The 24,727-nt window shown below is 41.5% G+C and overlaps 2 protein-coding genes across 2 annotated transcripts in view; both read right to left on the bottom strand.

Moving 5' to 3' along the window:
- Positions 1 to 20,379, bottom strand: part of spata20 (spermatogenesis associated 20) — a 43,539-nt gene extending 23,160 nt beyond the window's left edge. The window contains exons 1-13 of the mRNA XM_044013670.1: positions 20,155 to 20,379; positions 18,846 to 18,974; positions 18,704 to 18,768; positions 18,459 to 18,613; positions 18,229 to 18,372; positions 16,961 to 17,162; positions 16,745 to 16,875; positions 16,170 to 16,274; positions 14,628 to 14,702; positions 13,072 to 13,284; positions 12,698 to 12,890; positions 11,098 to 11,266; positions 2,647 to 2,855 (exon numbers count right to left, since the gene is read on the bottom strand). Of these exons, the coding sequence (XP_043869605.1) occupies positions 2,647 to 2,855; positions 11,098 to 11,266; positions 12,698 to 12,890; positions 13,072 to 13,284; positions 14,628 to 14,702; positions 16,170 to 16,274; positions 16,745 to 16,875; positions 16,961 to 17,162; positions 18,229 to 18,372; positions 18,459 to 18,613; positions 18,704 to 18,768; positions 18,846 to 18,974; positions 20,155 to 20,363 (1,999 nt within the window). The 5' untranslated portion in view covers positions 20,364 to 20,379. The remainder of the gene's footprint in view (positions 1 to 2,646; positions 2,856 to 11,097; positions 11,267 to 12,697; positions 12,891 to 13,071; positions 13,285 to 14,627; positions 14,703 to 16,169; positions 16,275 to 16,744; positions 16,876 to 16,960; positions 17,163 to 18,228; positions 18,373 to 18,458; positions 18,614 to 18,703; positions 18,769 to 18,845; positions 18,975 to 20,154) is intronic.
- Positions 20,380 to 20,447: 68 nt separating this feature from the next.
- Positions 20,448 to 24,666, bottom strand: LOC122759112 (PI-PLC X domain-containing protein 1-like). The gene is made up of 7 exons (XM_044013671.1): positions 23,880 to 24,666; positions 23,600 to 23,719; positions 22,488 to 22,612; positions 22,264 to 22,395; positions 21,668 to 21,832; positions 21,412 to 21,592; positions 20,448 to 21,162 (listed from the first exon to the last, which is right to left on the bottom strand). The coding sequence occupies exons 2-7, from the start codon at positions 23,709 to 23,711 to the stop codon at positions 20,933 to 20,935; spliced, it is 945 nt and encodes a 314-aa protein (XP_043869606.1). The 5' UTR covers positions 23,712 to 23,719; positions 23,880 to 24,666; the 3' UTR covers positions 20,448 to 20,932.
- Between the last annotated feature and the right edge of the window lie 61 nt (positions 24,667 to 24,727).

The following is a 24,727-nucleotide window of genomic DNA, read 5'->3' as shown; positions in this document are numbered from 1 at the left end:
GCGTCACTAATGGGCTTTGGGGCCAGCTACGGTACAGTCAATCCTCTCAGATGAGAAACCACTCACACGTCAGCTCCGATAAACACACGCGGATGCAGGTGTGGCGGCGAGGCAGGCTTTCACACACACACACACATAATCTCTGATCTGTCAGTGGTTCCTCACAAGAATAACTATTAGCTCTTTCACTGTATCTCTCATCTGTGGCATCTTTTTTTTCCCTGTCTGAACTATCTGCCCCGAGCCATCACTCACAGCCACCTGACTCTGTACGTGTGTGTATTATTTCTTTTTTTAGGTGAGAAGATTTTTTGAGCAGTGGCACCTGAAACAAACTTCCCCAAAATGCTCAGCAAAACACAACTAGAATGAAACTGGAGAAACTAAATCATGAAAATCTATCCATCTAATAGTAGAGAATAGGCACAGAAATCCACAGCGGGGAGAAACGAGCCATTTTAAGTAGACGGGAGAGTCCAAACAATACCTCGATGCTGCCTGGAAACTTAGGGCTCGACAGATCAAAGGTAAAATGTCTGTATGTCTACGAGGTGTCCACTTCTCTGGCAGCTGAAGAGAGGCTGAAGTGAACATCAAGGTCAGGTCCATTTCTATTTGTATCGCAGCGACAAAAAAAACAAGTGACATCACACTCACTACTTGTGTTACTGTCGTATCATAGAGAACCTTGTGACTCGTTAATCATTTGCGGAATGATCATGAGATAATAAAGACCTACTTTAAACTACTATTTCTGCTTATGATGCCTATCCCTATATTCTTTTTTTTACCTTGCTGCTAGCAGGACCTCCGAGTTCTACCTCGGTTGCAATTTGATGTTTTCTTTACATTATGATTACGAGCAACAGACGCGGCTATCTTTGAAAAACAGAAAGACAGAGACACATTGCTTGGAAAACGAGCTTTCCGTACTTGTCAGAAATAATTGCTGCAAGGAAAAGCTACGGCGCTGTCATTACCATACAGAGACTTGTTGTGATATAACAACGCTACTAGATCATGCAGTCGCGGGATTGTGTAGCGCACTGTCAAGGCTGCGGGACGGCACACCTTATAGTCTGAGCTGGAAGACGGTTTGGGGCCAACTCGACAACACAAAGCGGCGGCGGGTGAAGGATGGAGTCGAGTTCTAAATGAGAGGAGATGAGGCAGAAGTGGGAGGAATTCACATTATTCCCGCGGTGCCGCTGTGTGCGAGCCGCGTCAATCTGTCAAGGCGTAGACAGAAAGGAGACGCGTTTGACAGGTAGAGTGATCAAAAAAAAACGCACAAGTTTAAGAATCTCTGAGTGCTTTCATGATGAAGTTCAAGTGTTAAAAAAAAGTGAACAGGGGCTGCTTGGTAGTGGAGGTAGATAAGGGAGGTCAATATCCCTCTGTTGTCCTCCATCTATTCATCCTTGCTTGTCTTCTCGCCTATAGCTGAATTGCAGCAACAGAGAGAAACTGGCAGCAACGTTACGGCGCTAGCTTCCATCTTGTTAAGCTCCAGATCAATCACTGGGAGTAAAGGAAATGGCCAGGCCAGGCCAGACACAGATGGATGAACAAATGAACGGATGAGTGATTACACCCATTAACGGACATTTCTGTTCTTCAAATAAATTACGAGCGCTCACTCGCGCTCCTTTTGTTTCTCCAAATCAATGAGGGTCAAATTATAGAAATGTGCAGTGCAGGTATTAAGAGGACAGATCTGCTGCGGACACCTCAAACCCTGTTTTTACTCAACTGCCTGAGGAATCCGTCCGTCCGTCCGTCTGTCACTGAGCTTATCAAAACCACAAGGGAATGTTGCTGCAGCAGTTAATCTTTCATCTGTCCATCAATCTTCCCGCCCTGCAGCAGCAGCAGCAGCAGCAGCAGCAGCATCTTCTTCACAGTTTCTGCTCCAGGTATAGTATATACAGTATCTCAGCAATAGGATGGATTTCTATAGAGCTTTAGACCTCAGGATGAAACTTACTGACTCAAGACACGCTTTTGCTTTACCTTTACTGCCGCCTACAGACGAGAAACTGAACATGGCGGTCGAACACGCAACTTTCCAGGTTATTGTGGAGAAACGATGCTTTTAAAATAAAAAAAAGTATGATGTACAAGTATGAATTTATCATAAAATCACAGCGATTACGACGATTAATTTCCATGGCGATAAGTTTCATGAACGATTATCACAAAATTTATGTACCACACGGTTGGTGTAGTGGTTAGCACTCTTGCCTTTGCAGCAAGAAGACCCAGGTTCGTGACCCAGTGACAAGGGCCTCTCTGCATGGAGTTTGCATGTTCTCCGTGTGTGTGCTTGAGTGTTCTCTGGGTTCTCAGGTTTTTTGTGGCCCTTTGATGGACTGGCAAACTGTCCAGGGTGTGACCCCGCCTATCGCCCTATATCAGCTCCCCCCTGCGGCCCTCATGTGGAGGATAAAGCTGTAGAAGACGGATGGACAATTTATGTAAAGGAATCAAACGAGAACCTTTGTCGTAAAAAAGGCACGGAAGTAACATGAATGTCTCTCCAATGAGGCAAAAACTAATTACCTAGACAATTCATCTCTATCCAAGTGTCACGGGAAGATTAATATTTTGACAGCTCATATCTCAAGATGGCTGATGCCGCCTCACCCTCTTTGAGTTGCAGCAGCACAGTGCCGTCGCTGGGGTCACTGCAGAAGTAGCCTCCGCCCTGTTGGTCCCAGAACAGTGCGTCCTGCCGGAGCTGCAGCTCCTCGGCCCACTGCAGCCACTCCGACTGCAGCGTGGCCTCGTACAGGTCCAACAAGCCCGAGATGATGAAAGCGTAGTCGTCCAGGAAGCCAGAGATGGGTGGAGAGCTGAAAAATAAACAGTGGGGGGAAAAAATGAGAGAAGAGGCAAGAGAGAAGCAAGAATGAGGACACTTTTCATGAAGAATTCATTGAGAGATGAATGAGAGAACTGAAGTGACGGGTTACAGTTGCTGAACTAGTTTTTCCTCCTCATCTTTTGGAATCCAAACGCTTGTTTAGAAGTCTTGGAAAAGAGCAAGATCTTTTCTATCATCACAGCACTCAAAACCAGAAGAACTTAAAGCGAGACTATGCAAAAAGCCTGAAATACTTATTTGGGACAGTAAAGGGCCACATTATTATAGACATACTGTAGCATTCACTGGCTCCCAAAACACTTTTTTTTTTCTTGTGTGAAATTACTCATCAGCCCATGTGCATATATAGTCTTTGAAGTTTCAAGCACTGCAGGACAGTCATTAGTCAAAGCAGACTGCAGTACCATGATAGTCCCACCTGCTTCTACCATCAGTGTCTCACCCCTGTATCTTCACATCTTAAATTATTTTTATTTATTTATTTATTTCATCACATTTACATGTCACCCGGCTTCATTTCTCTTTGATGTCTTCTCTACACCTGGAGTTTGTCGTCTGTACCAGCCGTTTTCAGACAGAAAATATCCCAAAAAACTGGGTCTGGACATTTAGTCTTGATTTGTCCTTCAGAATATGACAAATGTGTTCTGGACAGCAGGGGAATGATGGAGGGGGAAGGGCAGCACCTGGGTCCCCCCCCCCATGCAGGAGGCACTCACTATGAATTATAACCAAACTTTACATGCTGCGTTCTCACATAAGCTCATTATTTGGAGCTGTGTGACATCATCATGGAAACCGGTAATCATGGAAACCTGCAAGCGGATGCGATGGGAGGTTCTCGCCACATGTACGACTCAGCACTCGAAGAATACAAGGACATGCAAAAGAGAGTAAACTCCTGCAGGAAAAACTGCTGGGACTGTGGCCATGTACGCACACGGGGGGAAATGCAAAGCTGCTAGGCGTCACAGAACAAAAACATGCTCTCCAGTTCCTACAGTGTCACCGCTATCTGGATGAGTGGTGGTGGAGGGAGGGAGGGGCGGTGACAGAAAGCCAGATAATGCTGTGTCGGGAGAGGCAGGCGGCTGGTGGTCAAGGAGGCAGAGAAGAGGAGGAAGCTCTGGAGATGAAGTGGACGGGGGAGGTCGTTATATCTCGCCCAGACAGACGGACAGAGCTGGCAGAGTCATGAGAAGACAGGACAAGCCAGGACAGAGCGGGACACTGATGTGAATCCAAACAGATGAGATTTAAAAAAACTATTTTGACCTAATGATGGTGGATCCTCGATGGAAATCACTGGCCACACTGAAGTGAAAGTACTTGGGGCGGGGCACGTTGATCAAATAAAACCAACATTTCCTGATTGTGATCATTTTGATAATAGGAGTGTGAGTATAAATCATCTTCTTCTCCCGTTTCAAGTCATAATGAGCCAATTAGAGCCTCTTTAAATGACCATGGAGTAGAAAACACCCTCGACAAACATGGCTCGAGAAATCTGCAGTTGCAATGGCTGTCTTTTGTCCCCAAGGTTTAACAAAGGGCCAACGACACCCTCAAGAATAAACTAGGACCAAATGTCTTCTCAAATTCTATTTGTATTCAACAAGATTATAAATTAAAAGAAGATACGGTGTGTTAAACTTTACCACCTCTCACAGAGAGCAGCCATTGCCCTGTTTCCGTTTCAATGGGAGCCACGTGTGGCTGTCTCTCACACTGTGAATGAAGCCGTTCTAAACAGTGCCTTAGGGGACACCAACATCATCACAACTCATGCTGCAAGTTCAATATAAATGTCCGTACTAAACTTTTATTGCCGTCCACCACAGAGTTGTCCTTCCCGTATCACTGTATCGGCTCTGCAAAACCACTGTACTCACCAAAGTAATACCTAAAAAACCTGGCAGACCATTTATTGCGTTTTTCAGCAGATCCCAGCTATTAAAGCTGCTGTCAGCGATGGCCCTTTTTTCCCCGACTAACTTCCTGTCCTTTGCTGCCGTTAGCATTCCCCCAAACCTACTCCCTACATCACCTCGTGAATGTTATGTGTCAGACTTTGTTCACAGACAAAAAGCCGAACCAAAAACTGCCTTTTTGTGAAGATCTGTCTCCTGATGGGATAAAGTATTGTAGGTCAGTGATAGAAGTTGGAATATGGAGATATTTAGGGCTGCTACAACTCATCTATTATTAATCCAATGCTCAATTGTCAACTATTTTGATAATGAACTCATCAGTTTGAGTCTATTAAAAAGCAAGTTCTCAGATTTTTCAGCTTCTAAAATGGGAATATTTTCTGCTTTCTTTGCTCCATTTGACAAAAGAAATCATTAAAACTCAATCAGTTTGGTTTGTGGACAAAACAAGACATTTGAGAACGTCATCATTTCCCAGTTTGGTACACACAGATCAACATTTTTCAACATTTTCTTACAATTTATGGACCAAAACAAGTTAGTTGCAGCTCTAGAGATGTTCAAAGTAAAATATTCCTTAAAAGGAAAAGTGTGTAACGTTTTGAATATATTGCTATAATGCTTGTACATGTGTGCAATCACTTATATGTTCCTTTTTCCGCCATCTTGTGCCACCAAGTTTCTACAGTAGCCCGTTCTGTTTTGAATTTTGAAGCAAACTTACTACGCAAATTAAAAAATAAAAATAAACTACACAATTTCTGGTTGTAGGCCACCGTAGTTCTCTGGTGCATGTGCAAAAAAGAGAGGCGAGAGTGGAGGAGTCTTCCATTTGGTACAATTTTGCAGTCCCACCATTAGATATCGCTATCAAGTCTTACATACTGGACCTTTAAGTGTTTAGGTGCTTTGTATTATTTTACTTTACAGCTTTGCGCCCAAATACTTGTCATTACGGTAGCCCTCTCACACGTTTGTGACGTCAGCTTCTCAGTACGGTAATTCCTAAATGGTTTAATAACTGCCAGATATTAAAAGTTGACTTTATCTTGGAAAAAATGGGGCAGAATCACTCATTCACTGAACATTTTTCTGAGAATTCTACAGCCATAAAATCTAAATAAATACAGGCAGGCAAGAGGGATAATGGCTGAAGCCATAATGAAAGTATTAAATTACAAACTATGTGCCCCATCTGACCTACCCACTATATCGGGATCTGTAAATAGCAAAACTTGTCAAATCTTGAAACAAATCCCTTCTTTCACAGGTTGACATTATCTGGCATTATCTGAGGTGACTCCAGTCTCAGAGATGACAACCAGAGAAGAGACCTCAAGAGGCCCTCACTCACTCACTCACTCCCTCACTCACTCACAAACACAGAAACGTAAAAGCCTTCCAAGAATTCTCCACAGCCCTTTTCATTCGCACCTTTAACAGTGCGTGTTAAATGACTCATTTCCCTTAAGAGACGAGATAAAGCACGTTGTCCGTCTCCCCGTATCACGGCACTTGTAGACGGTTCTACAATAATAGCTCTGTAATGGTTCCTGTACACCAGCTACTTCACTTACCCTCCCCATAATACAGTAAAAAGCCTTTGCGAGGGAGAGACCAACTGGTAGGATACAGGGATTAACACATCGAGTGCAATCATTTTTACAACTGCACTGACCTTTTCCATTAGAGAATTGTTTAATATGCCAGTCCGTGTAATAAAATGTACTGTTAAAGCACTGGTGCCATAGCTACAGTGTGTTTCTCATGTAATGGAGAAAAGGTATTTTCACGCGCAAGAGCCCAAACTAAGACCTAATGCAAGGTTAGAGGGGGGAAAACAATGTCGTAAGGCATGTATACATCATGTTGTCATCACCTACAGGAACTGTGTTTGCCTTCATTTAGTTTGTAATAAGGCGTTTGTCTGATATTGACATGAATTTCATGGAAAATAAAAAAAAATTTCACTTATGAAAAGTGAAAAGACCAAATTGCAATTTAGTGTTTCACCTTGCTTGCTTTTATTCCACTTCTTCTACTTTTATAATTTATAAATAGTTTTGTTCAACTGCCTGCATTGGACTGGAACCCATAAATGGGTAATGTTTTTGGGTCGCAAAATAAACTTTATGTTTTTACACCCTTTTTAGTTTAATTCACTAACACATGCTTAAAATTTAATTTTGAAGATGTCGGGGTTTACCTACTCAAAATAATACTTAACCCAGTCGGTAAACACTGGTCAATATTTTAGTCCAGTGGTCTGGACGCTACCTACAAAGTCTATATTTTGTTTATAAACTCTAAGGCAGGGGACTCAAATGTCCTTGGGGCCAGTGAACTTCTAGTCTGGTCAGTAGAGGGCTGGTCATGTAAAAAATGGACTGTTCATGATAATATTTCACACCCTTTCAAAATAAAAGTCTTTGTTTTGATATGGAACATCTTATAGTTCACAAAAAAATCGATGACAAAAATAGACAGAATACAATATATATATATATATATGCATATAAAACCTAATGTAATATTATAAAAACCTGCCAGTTTTCATTATAGATAGTGGAGGGCCGCATGAAATGAACTGGGGGGCCCGCAGAGTTTGAGACCTCTGCTCTAAGGTTGTTTTCAGCAATTCCACTGAACCAAACCATTTGAGATTGGACTTGAAATAAACAAAGTTATCCAGAACTCTTTATTTCCAGGTCCTTATCCTTGGCAAAGGTAAAAAAAAATAAATTAACTCTTTTTAAAACTTTGTTCGATACATACTTCATGACCACCGTTCAAAACAAATCGGCCTGGTGCTGAGAACCGCAGGCACAGTAGGAAAGTAGGAAATTGTTGAGGAACACACTAAAGCTTTATTTTGGTCTCCTTTTTTTTAGGGATTTGCTGACAGTTCGACAAATAAATGGCAGATTTGACTCCTTTGAAAGTTGTTTCCACTGTGCTGTTGCTTGACGTACAGTTATTTACACATGTCACATTTTTTGGGGTCTGGATCTGGTTGTTATGATTTGGACGTGGTTTGTTAGTTCCAGTAATGGTAAATCCTACGGTTATACCAAATAAGACATCATGTGTAAACAACGCTGTGCTTCCAGCTTGGTGGCAAGAGTTTGGGAGAAGCCTTTTTCCTGTTTTCCCCCCCGACACACAAAAGCCTGTTCAGCATCAACATCTGTACTGTCACCAGTTCAACCTGCCACATACTGTTAGGGTGTTTAAATGCTGTATGTGTGGATATGTATGGTGAAAATTCAAACCTGTACAAAAGGCAAATAAAGGTAGGATGTAGTCATAATGACATCTACGAGCCGCCACAACTGGAAAAACAAAAACAACAACCTGCTGTAAACACTGTAAACAACCTGCTCATGCTCAAAGTATTTGGTGAAAGTGGAATTCATTGCGCAAGTATTCTCTGTAAAAAACAGACAACTAAACATGAGTCAACAGTATTGATTCCTCCATCTGATAAAACATTACAGTTTAACCCTTAGTGCAGACACAGATCCGGTAAATTCTTGGTAAATTTCGCCTTTTTGTGGCAGATTTTTGAGAGACCTCTGTAGAATGGCATGCTTTGACATAAAAATATGCCTGGAATTCTATGTTTTTTATGTTTTTTAAAAACTGCAATTCTTCAACTTTACATATATTTTTACAATTTCAAGGCCTTGAAAACTGTTTTTGAGTATGTGACAGTGAGCTAAATCAAAACAATTCAATCACATTTTAAAAAAAACAACAAGTACTTTTTGCTCAGGTGTGTTTGTATACTGTAGTTTTAACATAATAATGGGGGGAAAGCAGCCTAAATGCTCTGTGTTCTAAGGGTTAATGAGAACCAATAACACAATAAAACTTTAGACAACAAGTATTGGCATTTCAAATAAAAATAACACATGAACTGGATGCAAAATACAGGAAACGTCAAAGATTTAAAATGTAACTTTTGGGTGGAAAAAACAAAGTTTGAATGTTATCATCGTACGCCGCGCCAGGTGAGAGCCACAGAGAAATCTACGGCATCATCTCCTCAACATTTTCCACAGCCAATTAGCCCAGTTAGACCATCCCTACCGCTGAATTACTCCATGGCCCATATGTGCTTGGCATGACGGAGTGATTTACCCCATGTATGGAAACTAAACCAGGTTTGGGCAAAAGAGCCTTGGTAAGCATCCTGGCTACTGACAGCGTCCTGATGTGGACAATTATGAATGAGACAGAAGCTGTGGAACGAGGCCAGAGCGTTTAGGCACAAGTGTGTGTGTTTGTCGAGGCGGCGTGTGGTTAAAAGTGTACACATTTCATCATGTGTTATGTGGCACTCTGGGACGGCACACGTTTCTGCTGATTCAGGGCCATTTGAACACTCATTCATTCATAGTAACTGGGACACGGGGACGGCCAACAGAACCAGGACACCTGGACTGGCAAGTACTTCTTTCTCAGTCTAATCCCGTGATTGTGAGACGAGAGTACAACCCAAACCTGTTTATTCTGGTTTATTTTTGGAGAAATTGTTTTCCTTTTGGCTCAGGTTAAGAAATGTAAACAATATTTGTGTAGGACAGCTCCAGCCCCACTGGGGGGGAAAGATGATTTCTTGGCCAGTTTGAGTTCAACAAAGACTTAAACAAATTAAGTGTGCACGTCTAAATTATTTAGTCTCCACCGTTGATCAGTGGGCTGTTACGCAAGGGGTTCAAAATCAAACAAACCCAGCGAGGAACTCAAAACGTCTTGTTCTCTCTTACTGAGCATTTGACAAGGCTAAAAGATTTTTAAAACAATCACGTCATGTCACTGAATCGGCCTTTAAAATCCACTGAAATTATGGGCGACCCTGTTTCAAATATATGCTCCAAGGCAGGAGAGAATGCGAATGAATGCAAATGTCGTTTCGCAGTAACCATGTTACAAGTCAGCATGTCAGCCGACTTCCTGCTGTAACCTTGTTTATCGCATTAGCATTATTTCCTGTCGGCACACGAACGTCACACATCGAGGTGTTTAAACACAGCACAACATTAATTAAGAATGAGGTTTTTTTTTGTTGTTACCATCCTATTTAAGATTTTTTTTTTGGAAAATGTTTTCATCCAATTACCCTTTGCCATAAAATTGAGCCAGAAGATAATCTGTAACTTTTACACCTGGTAAGCGTTGGGACCTTTAAGGAGCAAAAGGACAATGAATTTCTCTCACTGTGCGGAAGAGACAATGTAAACTAACAATTATCTTCATAAATTGTTGTTTATTTTATTATTTCTCCATTAAATGGAGTAATTGTTAGGTCCATAAAACGACAGAACCTGATCAGTGTTCCCTACACCTCAAAATTATTCAGTTTTAACAGATTTCTTTGTTATAAAGCACAAAATAATCACATTTGATGAATCAGAGCGCATGTTTTCAATTTTATCATTGTAATTATTTAAGGCTCAAACACACCTACACACATTTTTGTGTTTTGGGCTTTTAATTTCTAGAATATTTTATCCTTTTTTCATGCATATCGTTGCAAAATGAATGCCGGGTTGTGCATACTTGAGTGTTCTCGATTTTTTTCCAACATATTTTTTTAATTGTTAGTCTGTTCTAAACAATGTTAACTAAAATACTCACACCAACACACACACACACACCTACGCACAACAATGTACTCATTGAAACCCATTCAAATCACTCTTTTTTATGCATCGTGACAAAAACCTGGCAATTTAAGGGTAAAAAGGGGTTCATAGCTTAATTTCTTATGAGCACATTTTGGTGCTCTAGGTGTGTTAACACGAGTATTTTATGAAATATGACATTGCAAAAAAAAATTATATAAACCTCTTATCTTTCACATTATGCCAGGCTGCAGCAATCAAGGCAAAGAAACTCAGTTTGCAGTTTTGAAGTATATTGAAAACTGTGTTATTTAGACCATAATATGAAGGTGCATTGTGACACAGCTTGGCAATTAAAGGGTTAAACATTGAAGACGTTCAATCATATTGATATCTATGATGAGGATTGATTATATGAGCACATTTTGGTGCTCTAGGTGTGTTAAGGTAACTTTTTTGAAGGCTCAACTAAGGGTTAAAAAACAAACTGATTTATCTAGATCAGGATAGTTTAATTCATTTAGTGATCAATTTATCGTTGCAGCCCAAGGAGGAAGTTTGAGTTAAAAAAACAAAATAAACGGTTCCATAAAATGCAATTCAAACGCACACACCACAGGCGAATAAAACTTTTAAACTGGACACTTACATCTGTTGCACCTCCATCTGGTCTCCACGGTAACAGGACCGGAGGACGGTCTCTCGCTCAGCGTCCCACAGGTGCTCTTTCAGGAAGTTACCAGCTTGCACGGCCCTTTCTAGCAGAGAATTGTCCCCCAGCACAGCTCCAACACGGGCATAGGCAGAAAGCATCAGGCCTGATGTTGGGTGGGGAAAGAAGTAGAGATGGTGTTGGAAGTTATAGTGGGGGGGTGATTACGTATGAAACCACCTTTACTTGGCTTAAAACATGTCATCTCTGCACAGAGGGACCAGTGTTGAGCCAAACTAAAGTCCTCACTCACTTTTCTCGCCACTTACAGTCTTTGAACTTTCCCTGTTCCCACTCATTCCCTCTCTCTTTCCCCTGCACTCCTCTTTCATGTAGTGTATATCAAAGCCTGCTGAGGGCACAGCCTGGTCTTTAAAGTGCCGCAGCCGAGGACAGGTGATTAATGGAAGCCTTTCTTCATTAGAGAGAAGAAGAAGAGACTCGCATCTAATTGGAAAGTTCTCGGGATCGCGGAGCCTCATTACTTCCCTAACACACTCCGTCTCGAGACGTCAGGCCTGGGAGAGGAATCTGTGTGTGTGTGTGTTTATGCGAGTGTCGTGCGCTTCCTGTTCTTGTTTATAACCACTCTGAGGACAATGCGCTACACAAACAATGCTGACGAGCATCCAAACGGGCATCACGCTAATGCCAAGTGACAACCAGCGTGCGCATAATAATCTACACACATTTGCACACAGTGGATGATAAAAATTGGGAGTAAATCTTTGCAGGTTGCCTTCCAGATTTTGGGTTATGAGAGCTTTTATTGTTTATTTGTTCTTATGATGCTCAGTGTGTGGTAGCGTTTATTTTGTCACACAGAGCCTGTTTGGACTGAACCCGAGGCTGTTTTTGTCCCATTTTTTAGGTCGTATTACTAAAAAAAACCAGAGCGGCGGCTTTAATTTCACTTCTTAATCAATACTTCCGTTCATTCTCTGACAAGTTATGGTGTGGAGCACTGCTGGCTGGGTGGGTACAGAAGCCATGTGTAGGGGTTGGAGGGGGTTTGGATTAGCAGCTCAACAGGCAGGGGGTAACTTTGAAGTCAAGCAGCGGGAGAAAACGCCACCGGCCTGGATACAGTCGTCAGAAGCAGAAAACCAACTGTAAAAATCCAATTGTAAATCGATGACCTACAGTCGTATTACTGAGAAGCTTCTCATGCTCTGGAGCTCATCTGTGGTGCACTCATTGCACTAAATCGTTGCCCGTTTTTTGTTCCTCTGTCAACGATATTCTTTTTTTTTTGTCAGTTCAACCGTTCCGCTGTCTGCCATTTCCATTACTGGCAACAGATTCTGGGGTAAATCCTATTCTTTCCCCTTCTTTTGGTTACACAACGGCTGCCGCGGCAGCTCCTTTGTCCCCGTAAATCAAGTCAGCATTTTTCCACAAAAACTGCATCCCAGTGGCCAAGGAACAACAAAGTGAAAGGGAACCATATCAAGGGAAGACGGCGAATGCTCGTACTCTGTGTTTCAACATCAAAATGACAAAAAAAAAAGGAAGCAGCGAGGTGTTGAACATTTACCGTTCCAGGACGCCAACATCTTCGTGTCCAGATGTGGGCGTGGCCGGCTCTCCCTCACTTCTGCCAGTTTGGCTCTCGCCGAGGCCAGGACCTCGTTCACCTTCTCCACGCCGATGCCAAAGCGAGCAGCTGTTAGCTCCACGGAATAGCGCACGATCAGCACATTCTGGCCTTGCAGCTCCCCGTGAGGGTCCTGGCAACGAGCGACACAGGAGAAACGAGGGCACTCACTGAGATGACCTCATAAAGACTGCAACAGCTGTCACGTTAATGCCTTAATGGACACACTTTGACATCCTAAATAGCTTGTCTGTATAAAAAAAAGAAGCAGGTTTACTTTTATTTGACCATGTAAACAATATGTGAAGAAATACCTGCTCTGGAGCGACATTGCCCAGCTCCTTGACCCCATAGTGGTGCATGACGATGTCTGCCTGGGTGGCAGCTGCAGTGGCGCCCTCCACCACATCTGGCAAAAGTTCCCGGACTTCAGAAGCTGTCCAGACGCAGAACGCGCCCTCTCGCTTGTTTGGTCCACCAGATGCCGGGACAGAGTCTGCATCCTCCGCACTGTAAAAGCCCCCGGACTGTTTCAGACAGACGTCAGGAGACGGAGGACAAAGAAAGTGAGTGAACGTTGGTGTTTTTAAGATCAAACAAGGCCAAAAAAGTGAGTCCTGTCCTCATTTCTTTAATAGAAATCCATCCGTCCATTGTCTAAGGCTTTAACCCCCAACATGACGGTTGCAGGGCTGCTGGTGCCAATCCGAACACATTCACACCTCCGGGAAATTCAGAGTGTCCAATTAACCTCTGCATTTATTTGGACATGCAGGGGCTGAAACAACTACTCGGTTAATCACACTTTATAATTCGATTCCTAAATTAATCGTCAACTATTTTGATAATTGATAAAGTGTTCTTAAGGTTGTCTTTTTGGTTTGTGGACATAACAAGACATTTGAGGACATTGTCCTTTCCAGGTTTGAGAAGCACTGATCAACGTTTTCTGACATTTTATGGACCAGGAGATTACTCGATAAATTGATAAAGTAATGAAAATAATTGTCGAGAATCGGGAATTATACATATTTAGTCTACACTGATTTAAGCAAACATACATATACGTATACATACATACATACATATACATATACATATGCATATATATATGTATATATATATATATATATATATATATATATATATATATATATATATATATATATACATATACATATATGCATGCACAATAGTATATTTGTGAACCTTCAGAGATCACAGCACTAACAGAATTGTCATTTTCAAACATTTTTAATCCTGTTGAGAACCGGTCAATATTCCTCAATGAAGGAAGATCCCAGCTCTTGGCAAGAAGGAAAGCACTGGAGTCGGAAGTAAATTACCTTTGCTGCATTAATTCATTAGCGTATAATTACATAATAAATCTTTTTTGGGGGGGAAGGGGGGGGATTGTAATGATTACAACGAGCACAGCTTAAATCGTGTGCCCCGACTCATTAATCAAAAAGGAAAATAAGGTTGACCCTCGGAGAGGAGCAAGGGGTTTAACAGGGTATTTGTCAGCGGGGCCATTCCCCCCCCCCTCGAGGATGCATCAACATGCTGCATGCACACAAACACACACACACATTGTCTTTTTTTACCCATGGCTGCCAACATTAGCTGTAAATCCAATCAGGGAATAACAGTAACGTATGTGTGTGTGTGTGTACTGTGCATGACAATAGCCTTAATGTGTATACTTTTAATGACTTTCCGTTGCAAGCGTGTATTCTCATACATGACATTAACACAACACTAAACCTTGTCATCACTTGTGTTCTACATCTCCTTTATTCTCACTTAGGAAGATGTGTGGCGTATTCTACTCCATAGAGCTGTAGTAACAAGGTAGTAGATGATTCACCTCGTGGCTCAGGTCCCTGGAGACGTAGAGGAGGATGTCCTTCGCCACATCGGCAAAGAGCGGCTCTCCCGACACCTGAAGAACCGGAAAACACAAGACACGTTACGAATCGCTCAGAGTCATGATTCAACTGTAGCGTAACCTTAAAGATAGACCCACAGGTGATTTATATCCAGGTCGTCACCTGCTGCGTTCATGGAGAACGCTGAGGCAGCATCTGCACCCTCATTAAACCGTCATACTTGTGTCCCAATTAGCTTCTGTTGTCTCCATCTAGTGAAAAGCGGGGCAGCCTGACCTACAATGAACTAAGGGAAGAACTAAGGCTTTCCGAAGATACCATTTTACGTAATAAAGCTGATCTATGCAGTATATTGCTGATAATTTATTCCATAATAACCTTAAGCATAATGTAAATCCAGTCATCTCAGAGCGAACTGGACTTATGCACCTACTATAGCCTCCATTTTCAACCTTGGGGAAATCTGACCTGTGACAAAACACAGAGCAGTTCAGAGTGAGCTACAGTGCTCCCTTTAGGAAGAAGCTGCACCAGTGTTGCCAACTTAGCGTCTCTGTTGCTATCTTTAGCGAGTATTCTGTCCACTCTCAGAACTTTTTCCGGTGTTATTTGAGACTTTTGCAGACGCTGACGTGAAAGCAAGTTGTTTTACCTCTCAACAAGTCCCCTCCTCACGCAACTACAGTCACAATCACTGTACTAAAAAAATGCCAGAGTGTCTCTTTTGGGTCACTTTCACCGGTCCCAAGCCCAGATAAAGGGGGACAGTTGGTCTGTCATACAGTTGGAATTGTGACATAAAAAAAAATAAAACATTATTCCTATCTCCTATAGTGTCTATCACAATTACTAGTGACTTTTAGGATGGATAATAGCTACGTTCCTTACAGAGGAATTAGCAACACTGAGCTTTCGTGAAAAGGTTGCTACTCCAGCATTGGTAACAACTGCTTATGTTGCAAAGAAACCTAAAAGAGTGAGAGTCTTAAAAGGTAAGTGTCAATAGAAGATGTGTCAATATGAGCAGAACTTTTAAAAGTTAGAGAGATTGTTCTGGTTTATCTGACGCATATGAAGCATGTGTGTCTGTTGCTGTTCATGTGGTGGGAGGAGCTTAAGAGAGAAAGCATGCATCGCAAAACAATGAAAGACCTGGGGATGAGACTCAGGAATCAACTTTTTTTTCTGTTGATGTTGCCTACTACAGCTTTAATTCATCACTGTCCAGCAAAGACCTGCTGTAATCAGGCTAAATCAATTTGCCCCTTCTAAAAAACACCAAGTGCGTCTTCCATTGGAAACCTGATGAAATAAAAATCAAAGTTCCCTACAAATTACCCGACTGTGTTTTGTGTTAAACAGACTATATACAGCAGTTGCCAAGTTGCACACTGATGGCTTTTTTGCTGACTGGGTCGTGTTAAATAAAAAGCGAGAGAGAATGATGGGGAGGGGATAATTGCCCCGTCAGACAGGCAAATACAATACACACAATAAGAGATAATAAGAGTCACACAGACCTGGGAGGCAGTGATGTAGGCTACGGCCAGCTGAGCTTGGTCATACAGCATTTTTTCAAAGTGTGGAACGTGCCACGAGGAATCGGTGGAGTAACGATGAAATCCCTGAGAGAGAAAGAGGCGTAAAGAGAGCAACAAAACTGAAACAGTGTATAAAAACTTATGTTCAGTATTCTATATGTTGTTGCAGTGTATTTTAATAATCAGTTTTTAACAACAACAACAAAAACTCTGTTAAATATGAATATTCTCTGGTTTCTTTGCTGCTCTGTGTCAGTAAACTGATTGTCTTTGGTTTGTGGTCAAAACAAGGCTTGCAAACATCAATTTGAGGTTTGGGACAAACAATCAATATTTTTTGGACCAAGCAACTGATGAATTAATCAATTAAATAACCAACATATTAATCAACAATGGAAATAATGCTTTATAGCAGTCTTTACATGAACAAACTGAGGCTTTAACTTAGAATTGTCAATCATTTTGATGAGTGTTGTATATTATGTAATTTAATTGCTTCTGACTTGTTAAAAATTCCTTGTGTATTTGGACTGAAATAAACTGAACGAACCAACCTGTGCCACGTGGTCATGGATGCCTCCCAGAGCCATCATGCGGAGCGTGTGCAAGGCCATCTGCAGAGCCTCCACGCCCTCCGAGGTGGAGCGATTCACGGACCAGTACGACATGAGGAACATCAGATTTACTGTGGAGTGATTGAGACGGATGGGGTGAGCTCCAGCAGGACGGAAGAGGGTGAAATGAGCATTCAGGGGTTTCGGGGAGTCTACCTGGTGTGGGGAACTTGGGGGCGACTTTGAAGCCTCCGTACTCCTCCTCGTAGGACTGGACCAACTGCTGAAAGCAGTGGTTGGCAACATCTGGGGCAAGTGGCAGACTCTCTCCAGGATTTGCAGCGACGGCCGTGCCCTTCTTCAGAGCTTCCAGGATCTTCTCCCCACTGGACTCCAAAGCAGGACGATTATTCTGCCACTGAGAAACACAACTCATACTAGTCATATGTGAGAGTGATACAGATGACGCACAAAGTTAAAAATAACCTACACAGTGTAAAAAGTAGTATATTGTAAACACAGCCCCATACCCCAAATGATAGAGTTTCTATCTCCCAAATTAGTTTGACATTTTTGGCTGTGTGCGCGCTTATTTTCTTGCCAAGAACGAGATGAAAAGATCAATATCACTGTCATTTCGCTCCATTAAATATTAAATATAATAAGTACAGCCAAAAGATGGTTAGCCTAACTCAGCATTAAGCCTGTAAGCCTGTAAAATCTGCTTACCAGCAACTCTAAAGCGGAGTAATTAACATCAGTATTTACGTATGTAGCAGCAGCTTTACGTCGAAGCTAAGATATGAGAAACACTGCTGAAAGCTTCTGAGGACAGGAGGAGGAGTTGAAGAGGGTATGAAGTAGACATAAAGAGGGGACAAGATTAAGACAGGAATAAAAAGAGATGACAATTGGAGGAAGAGAGGACAAAAGATACAATTTGATGGAGAGGAGACTAAGAGGGGCGAAAGAGGAGAGGAAGAGGGGACAAATAGTAAGGAAGTAGTGGAGACAATCAAGAGACAAGAGCGGGACAATTTGGAGACAAAGAGGGGTCAAAGACAAGATAAGGAGGGAACCATAAGTGGACAGAGAGGAAACAAAAAAGAAAATGAGATGAACAAGGTTAAATAGGGAACACAGAGAGAATGAAGGGGAATGACAATGACATAAAGATGGGATGAAGATGAATCAAAGAGGAGATGAGGAGGAAACAAAATGGGGACAAAATGATGAATGGGACAAAAAGGAGACAAAGAAGGCGACAATGAGGAGACAGATGAGACAAAGGGGGACAATGATTTGACAAAGAGAGGTAAAGTAGGGACAAGAAGAATTCAATGAGGCGACAGAAAGGATATGAGAATGAAGGGGAATGACAATGACATACAGATGGGACGAAGATGAGAAAGAGGAGATGAAGTGGGACAACAATGAAAATAAGAGTGGCTGAAGAGACGGGAAGGATGAGGAGAGTGTTTTACCTGTTCAGTGATTCTGTTGAGGACTGTCTTGAGTCCAGGTCGTCCTCTATGGTCTCTAGGAGAGAAGTAGGTGCCTCCAATGAAAGGTTTCAGTTCAGGGGTCAACCACACACTCATGGGCCACCCTCCACCTCCATGTGTTGCCTGCAAACATTATCAGCCAAAGGAAATTAGCAGAAGAAAATTAAGAAGAACCAGCAAAAGAAAAGTCACACATGTGTAACACACACCTGTACAAAGGTCATGTAGACCTTGTCCACGTCTGGTCTCTCCTCTCGGTCTACTTTGACGCAGACAAAGTTGTCGCTAAGGATTTTTCCAATTTCCTCATCCTCGAAGGACTCCCTCTCCATAACGTGACACCAGTGGCACGTCGAGTAGCCCACTAGTGGATTCACAAGAGAGAGAGATGGTTTTAAGAAGAAAAAACAAACTATTTGCTGAAACTGAAGTGTTGACACCAGCAGCTTCCTACCTGATAAAAATATAGGTTTGTCTTCATTCTTGGCTTTGTTAAACGCATCTTGTCCCCATGGATACCTGACACAAAGATCATATGAGTCTGTGTGCCATCAGCTGTCAGAACACGTGTACATCTATAGTTCAAAACCACTCACCAGTCAACGGGATTGTGTGCATGTTGGAGCAGGTAGGGCGACCTCTCGTTGGCTAACCTGTTGGTGTGTTTGTGGGGAGTGGATGATGGACCTTCACCCCCTGAAGCCATGCTCATGGAGAAAGAGGAGCTGGACACAAAAACAAACTTCATTTGGATCTTTGTGTTAGCAAATTAAATCTTTGTTCAGTGGACATTCCGTTACGTTGAGATATTGAAATTTGCAGAGGATTACTAAAGGAACAAATGGGTGGCTGCTTCATACCTTTTAGTATATAAATAAATATATATCATAAATATATGCCCTTGGTGTTTCTGATGTGATTGAACCAATTAGTTATAATGATACTACCTAATGATTTAAGCATTGAGCCGCAGTTGTTCTGGTCTGGTCTCTGACTTGCTGACCCAACTGTAAATCTGCCATTAACTGCAATGCTACTGCAAACAGTAAGAAAAACAGACTTTGTCCAAAAAGGACCATGTATTTATGTATAGACTACTGATGACAAATGTGAGGTTGCCTTGTTATTCATTATTATTACAATGAATGGCGTTTTCCCTACCTGACAAAGCCAACTGTCTGTTTCTAGAAGGTGTAACCGAAACAGGTGCAGAAATGGCCAGCATTTACAGTCTGTGTCACTTTGACTAAACAAAACCCACCTCTATTAACAATTAAAAACCAAATTAATTTGTTATTACATATTTATGAGCCTCACGTTGATGTATACGTACTATTAAAGAAGTGTCATATCCAGTGATAGCGCAAATGCTGGTTCAGAAGCTCTCTGCTGCAGCGCAGCACTGTAGCAACTAGCTCAATGTCGAACTCCCTTTAGATTGTACAACATTTTTAAGAGACTTTGTTTTAAGCACATATCTAAGGCACGGGAACCATGGCAGTATGTATTTTCGAAATGTCACACCGTTTTCTTAAATTCGGCTTTACGGTTTTAGTAGACGAACAAACGGTTTTTTTGATGTTTGACATATAACCTCCTGAGGATTTCACTACGCTAACGTTAGCAAACAATGGCTGTAGTAGTACCAACGGAAACGTTGTGAGGACCTGTATACGTAACAAACAAGTAAAAGGTCAAGCTAGTTAGCCCATTGAGATACACCGAATTAATCTGCAATGTATTCAAGTCTTGGTTACGTGTATTTGATTACATAGGGACGCCCAGCGCCTAAATTGAACGATACTGATTTATAATGAGTATTATTTGAAATGGAGTTCTGCTTAGCTTGTAAACTGGCCACTTAGCATAACTAGCATCACAATAGCCGAGGAGGGGAAGAATTACCTGAGGGACCAGGCTGGCTGCGGATGGAGGATACGAGGTTTGTCGCCTTGTGGTGGTGGTGGGTTAATTAGCCCTAAACACCTTCTTCTGTTGCCCCTTGTGCTCAAATGCGAACAGTCCGCTCCTGAGACAACCGCAGCTAAAAAGCGTGCGGGCTCGATGCGACTACTTCTGGACGCTGAGCGACGCCATGTCAGTGCTAACATCATAATCCCCCCCACAGTGTTACACAAGCTAGCTAATGTTGCCGACTTTATAATCCAGCCAAAAACTTCCTGGCGTAAAGCGAGCACTTTGTTGCAATACCATATATTTGCACATGATGGCGCACCAACAGATAGTATGGTAGAAGAGACAAGTTACAGAAAATGGGGAAATAAACATTCGTTATGGTAATTTTAACGACACAAACAAACTCTAAAAAACAAGAACATATCAGATATAATGTTGTAATAATACAACACAATCTTGAAATTATAATGACAAACAAATTGCATAAAAACTCATACCAATGAGGTCCAAAGTGGGAACAATAAAGACACTATCTCTTCATTTTGACTTATTATGAGTGCTCTGTTGTATAATTCTTACACCAGTGGAAATAGGGCTTCCATAATACTTAACAAACATGAAATCAAATTAAAACATTAACCATCACATAAAATATACATATTTGAAGGATATAATGGTTTTACAGTGATAAAAACTTCATGTATGGCTATGACATATTGCAATACATATGCATGTGTCACGATGTGAAACACCTCTCCTCTGTCTCTTAATTCCCTTTGTAATTGAGCTGGACAATCGTTGAGACAAAGTCGTCCCGAGTGACCACGTCTGAGGCGACAATGTTAGGTCTTCTGCCGGCGTACTGTTTCACCCACTGCACCATCTCTGGGAGACTCCTCTCTGTGACATTGGCAAAGTTGCCACGGGAGCACAGGACGTAGCGCAGTGCCCCTGCATCTTCTGGCAGAGTCAGATTCAGGCCGCATACAAAGAAACCTGAAGGTTAGGAGAGGGAAGGAGGACCACAAACAAAGATGAGCATTCTCTTATTATTATTATCAATAACAACGTGTATTGTATAAAGTACCTAAAGGGGATACTTGAGGAAAAAGTACAAGTATGTTACCAGAAAATGACTTTGGTAGAAGTTGAAGTCACTTTTTATAATGTAACTTAAGTAAAAGTCTTCAAGTATATGACATTTACTGTACTTATCAAGTATCAAAAATAATTGTAAGAATTCACCACAAGGTCTCGGTTTTTCCAAAACACAGCAGATTTTGGATTCCACCTGAGCAGGATCCATACTGTTGCCGTAGAAATAGGGTATTTTACACCATATCTCAGGGTGTTGATTTGCTGGATAATCATAGGAAACTATGACATTTCTGCCCTTGTCCCAGGAGCTCTTCAGTGTCGGGATGTCCTGTTGAGGTACATTTAAAGTTGTTATTTCTGAAGTGTCGTGGGTTCCTCGCAGCACTGAAATCGGTGCACTTACAAATCTTTGGAGGAGTTTGGCTCCAAACAAGGTTTTGATGAAGTTGATGAGGTGGCTGTGGAGCTGCTCTCCGTCTTTGTCAAATCCTTTGAAGTGGGACAAAGCCAGGATGAGGATCTCTTTGGGGTGACTCTCTGCCCAGCCATTAATCGCTGTGAGAATAGTCTGATCACAGTTGCAGAGTGAGACCTCTTACTGTATTTCTACACCAGGTAACTTCTTTTTTTGCAATATTCTTTTGATGCACATTTTCATTTGGCGATATGAGGAACTTAAGAGAGGTTCAGCTCTGTAGATCATCTTTAAAGGAAAAATCCGATGTTACAGAGATTCTGGGTCTATTTTCGGATAATGGTATGGTATAATCACAATCACGTCAATCAGAGAATTTACTTTGAGGCAGTCAAGCAAGAGAGGCATGGACTTGACTGTACTTGTTGGCATAAAGGTGGTTCAATTTAATAGGCTGTATAAAATTGAAAATACATGTCTAAACCTGTAAGCTATAACACAAATTCTCGATGCCACAAAGCACACGAAGGCTGATTTACACCTAAGTATTGATACAAGATAAAGACTTGTTGTCATGTTTTTACCTCTACATCAGTATGTGTGTACAGGCCGTGATAAAAGTAAAGTCTTGTGGGGTCAGTGTCGTCTGGCTTGCGAGCAATCCTCAGGTCAAAGTAGCGGACGCCAGCATCCAGTTGCTTTGTGATGGGCTCCTCCTGCATCAACGAGTCAAGTCCAGTCTTACTGTAAGTATACGATCTGTAGCTCCAGTAGATTCAACACTCACTGGTTATAAATAAACTCTTACCTGAGTGACTGCCCAGTTGTACAAAACTTTCCGCACATAATAAATATTGCTGAAGACTTTCAGGGCGTCGGGCTCCACGATGGAGGACTGCGTGTCCAAATCGTAACTCATCGAGTCGTGGCTTCCTGACAATGACCACACACAAACAACACAGACACACACAAAATGCATTTGAAGCCCTGCAGGCAAATCTTGCGTGTTTATATGACTCATTAAAACATTATTTGTACATGACTGAGACAGAATGTTAATTTCAATGTTATTAAAACTGGACTGAAAGACCCAGGTTCGCGAGGAAACAAAGGCGTACCCCGTGTGAGCTGGCATAGGCACCACTGGTCTCTGTTTCAGTTCCAGGTTGTCATTGTTCTCATGATAAAAATTCTGAACACATAACCAGTTTACCTGGTTATGCAGTTTCAGTTGTGAGAGTGTGTGGATGTGCATTACTTCTGATTCTAGACACAAATTGTTATTTTCTGAAAACAGCATTTTCAAACTAGGAAAACATTTTTTAACATTTGGGTGGATTGAACCTTTAAAACTTGAAGTATTTAGACAAATTGGTATTTTTGTGACTGACTTTTGACACCCCCCATGGGAGTCAATGGAGGTTTGGTCAGAACTCTCTATGCCTTTAGGTGATTTTTAAGAAAAACATATAAGAATGAAAACAACACACAGGGTTAGACAACAACCATAGCAATGTAAAAATTGCCTGTGTAGCTTGAAAATCATGGGCAGGTAAAGAGTTTGTTAAGAAATTTCTAGTGTCTCTAGTGGCACACTCATTATAAAATCTGAAAACGTACAAAAAAAGTACAAAACTTAGCAAATGTGTAAAAACCGTATTCGGTATCAAAACCTTGATTTAGGTGAAGAAAGTCTCAAGTCTTGTGACCCGTTTAAAGTTTGCGAGGCTCCAAAGTGGGTTGGGTTGTGAACATTTTGTTGACCATTTTCCATTCATGTGTATGTGAAAAGTATTTGCAATCCTTTGTCGCCATGGTTACTCGAAAATCCAGTTACTCCAGTGTTCGTGGAGCACTAAGCAGGCACTCTAATGCAAACAGTACAAATATAAGAAGCTGCAGACTGTGTCGGTTTCATACCTGGTATGGCCACATCAAAGAGAGTAGTGTTATGAAGTTCAGCTGGTAGTCGCGACATCCAGTCACTGTAACCTGTGACTTGTTCCATCCCTGTGTCTTTTTCTGCAGCCATCTCAGTGTCTGCAAGACATTTTACACATATAACGACTGAAGTGAACAGTGTATTTGTTAAAAAGGTTAAAAACCAAACATATATATATAGATACTGTATATATATCTATATATATCTAGATATATATATATATCTAGATATATATATAGATATATATATATCACTTACTTTAAGGTAATCTTTCTTGAGTACCTCGGGTAGTTATTTGTTGCTCAGTGAGAAAGATAGATGTGCGTCTCCTGCAGGTTTGCAGGGTGATCAGGCCGACACCTGCTCTATGAGGAAGTAGACTGTCTGATGAAAATGAGTCATGATAAAGTTCCTCATACCATTTACGCATCAATGACTTCCAAGAACAATAGTGTCCGCCGTGGGAACATTGGTGACTACACAAATAAGTGTAGAGAATCAATGAATGAAAATCCCTCCATATGTCATTCACATGAAACTGTTCAGTTTTAGAGTTTTATCTTCGCTAATGCTTCAATTTTACACTTATGTTATGCTACATGTTTGCCTTTCCACATAATTGTTATTTAAGGTTATTTAAGGAAGAAGGTTGCTGGTTCACATCCAGCCATTTCTGCGTGGAGTTTGCATGACGTTGCCCGTGGGCGCGAGTGCGGTAGACAATAGATGGATGTATCGATATTATGCACAAATCAGAATAAATTGCAGAGTCATATAGTTTAATGCTGACAAACCACAGCCAGTGGGTTTCAGCACTAACAACTTTTGCTCTTCTATCATGTTCTTTTCCATTAGATAAGAAATATTTCAATTACTGCTCATAATATATTCAAATGGCCTCATGAAATGCAGATTAAGCCTATGAGCCCCTGGTGAATGTCAGTATTTGCCGTTTACCAAAGCTTTAAACTGGTGTTGACCTTTCGGCATTATCACATCAGCAGCACTGTTCAAACTCCCAAAGTGTCGCTGTGGTCGCAAAGCAATGTTGAAATTGTATATTTTGAATGATTTTTTTTATGGCGAAATTGTGTTTTCCTAATATG

Source organism: Solea senegalensis, linkage group LG18 (genome assembly GCF_019176455.1).
Source record: "Solea senegalensis isolate Sse05_10M linkage group LG18, IFAPA_SoseM_1, whole genome shotgun sequence".
Lineage (NCBI taxonomy): Eukaryota > Metazoa > Chordata > Actinopteri > Pleuronectiformes > Soleidae > Solea > Solea senegalensis.
This window is presented reverse-complemented; position numbering and strand designations above follow the sequence as displayed.

Coding starts and splice junctions, on each gene's coding strand:
- LOC122759112 (XM_044013671.1), bottom strand. CDS start 23,711: ATGGCTGCAGAAAAAGACACAGGGATGGAACAAGTCACAGGTTACAGT. Junction 22,613..23,599: donor CTTTGATGTGGCCATACCAG/GTATGAAACCGA, acceptor GGTCATTGTCAG/GAAGCCACGACTCGATGAGT. Junction 21,593..21,667: donor CCAAACTCCTCCAAAGATTT/GTAAGTGCACCG, acceptor GTACCTCAACAG/GACATCCCGACACTGAAGAG.